General features: G+C 45.4%; 1 protein-coding gene across 1 annotated transcript in view; it reads right to left on the minus strand.

Moving 5' to 3' along the window:
- Nucleotides 1–391, minus strand: part of AKIRIN1 (akirin 1) — a 14,474-nt gene extending 14,083 nt beyond the window's left edge. Inside the window, exons 1-2 of the mRNA XM_011955645.1 lie at nt 378–391; nt 43–118 (exon numbers count right to left, since the gene is read on the minus strand). Of these exons, the coding sequence (XP_011811035.1) occupies nt 43–118; nt 378–391 (90 nt within the window). The remainder of the gene's footprint in view (nt 1–42; nt 119–377) is intronic.
- Nucleotides 392–1,711: the final 1,320 nt, after the last annotated feature.

The following is a 1,711-nucleotide window of genomic DNA, read 5'->3' on the forward strand; positions in this document are numbered from 1 at the left end:
ACCCCCGCCCCTCCCAGGGTCCCATCCCCCCCGCTTTGGGGCTGTAGCGCCCGGCTGGCCCCTAAGGTTTTCGCACCTGCGCTGCGCGGGCGTGGGGGAGGGGAGAGCTTGAAGGGGTCTGGTGAGGGGCCATGGGGGTCTGGTGACTCCAAAAACAACGTTCTAGGCCGCTCTTGTCCCCATGATAAAAGGGTGATTGTTAAAGGTCATCAAGGGCATTCCGCTGAGTCCTGGGAAGTCTGCACTTAAACAGAAGCGAGTATTGGAGGATGGGCTTTAGCAAGTCCATGAACCCCATGAAATTATTTGCAGATTTGTGGGGTGGGAGCGAGGGTGGGGGTGTTTGTGGGAGTATTTTTGAGATAGCTGACCCATACCTTAAGCACGTCATCAAAGGGATATGTTACTTTAAAAAGTTGAGAATACACAAAAAGCACCCACTGGCTTAAACCGTGTAAGAATGGCTTCAGAGTGTTAAGAACTTCAGCTGGTAGCTGATTTGCCATTCTTCCCATCTGACTTGGCAGCTCAGGTTCTTCCTCGTCTTTCTGAATTCTTTACAGCAATACCAGCTGTAAAGTGCTTTTGATATTCTGGAAAAATAAATAGATAACAGGAGGGTTCTGCTTTCTGAAACTCTACGCGTCTGTATTTTTCTGGGGAGCAGCTCCGATATTTTCAACAGATCATCAAAGGAATCTGTGATCCAAAGAAAGGATGAAGCCTTTCTGTAACTTCTTGTATATACTGAATAATGACCATGACACCTGGGATTTGTCTTCAACATATCTCCAGGATTTTTCAGGACAGTCCGAATTTCAGATATTCACTTCTATTAGCCCATATGCTACATCAATGTGCCACAATATTTGAGTTGGAGAATATGGGCATACTACCCCAGTCCCCATTCATTGTTCTTTTTCCATTGCTTTCCTCTGGATCCTCTTCAGTTACTACAAATTCTTTTTTTTTTGTTTGTTTGTTTTCCCTGCTCCTTGTGAACAGGGCTACCCCATAGGCAGTGTGCCCGGAGTAACCTCTACACATTCTTTAAATATCATAACATAGGACATGTATTTTTGCATTTATCTTTGTAAAATTGCAGAAATAATTCTAAAATCAGCATACCACATGTTAATTTTATCTCCTCTCTTGTCCACAAGAGCATAAAGGGACTTTACAATAGGCTAGAAAACTAGAAATAGAATATTAGGGCCAGAGAAAAAGGAGATCACAATTATCATGGTTTTAAACAAGACTGTAACTGAATTTGAAATGTAGTTCTTGGCTGGGTGCGGTGGCTCACGCCTGTAATCTCAGAACTTTGGAGGCTGAGGCGGGTGGATCACTTGAAGATAGGAGTTTGAGACCAGCCTGGACAACATGGTAAAACCCTGTCTCTGTCTCTACTAAAAATACAAAAACTAGGCAGGCGTGGTGGTGCACACTTGTAATCTCAGCCACTGGGGAGTTTGAGGTGGGAGAATTGCTTGGACTTGCCACCTTGAGATCATGCCACTGCGCTCCAGCCTGGGAGACAGAGTGAGACCCTGTCTCAAAAAAGAAAAAGAAAGAAAGAGAGAGAGAGGGAGGGAGAGAAAGAGAGAGAAAGAGGGAGGGAGGGAGAGATAGAGAGGAAGGGAGGGAGGGAGGGAGGAAGGAAGGAAGGAAGGAAGGAAGGAAGGAAGGAAGGAAGGAAGGAAGGAAGGAA

Source organism: Colobus angolensis, unplaced genomic scaffold (genome assembly GCF_000951035.1).
Source record: "Colobus angolensis palliatus isolate OR3802 unplaced genomic scaffold, Cang.pa_1.0 Scaffold4, whole genome shotgun sequence".
NCBI classification, from domain to species: Eukaryota; Metazoa; Chordata; class Mammalia; order Primates; family Cercopithecidae; genus Colobus; species Colobus angolensis.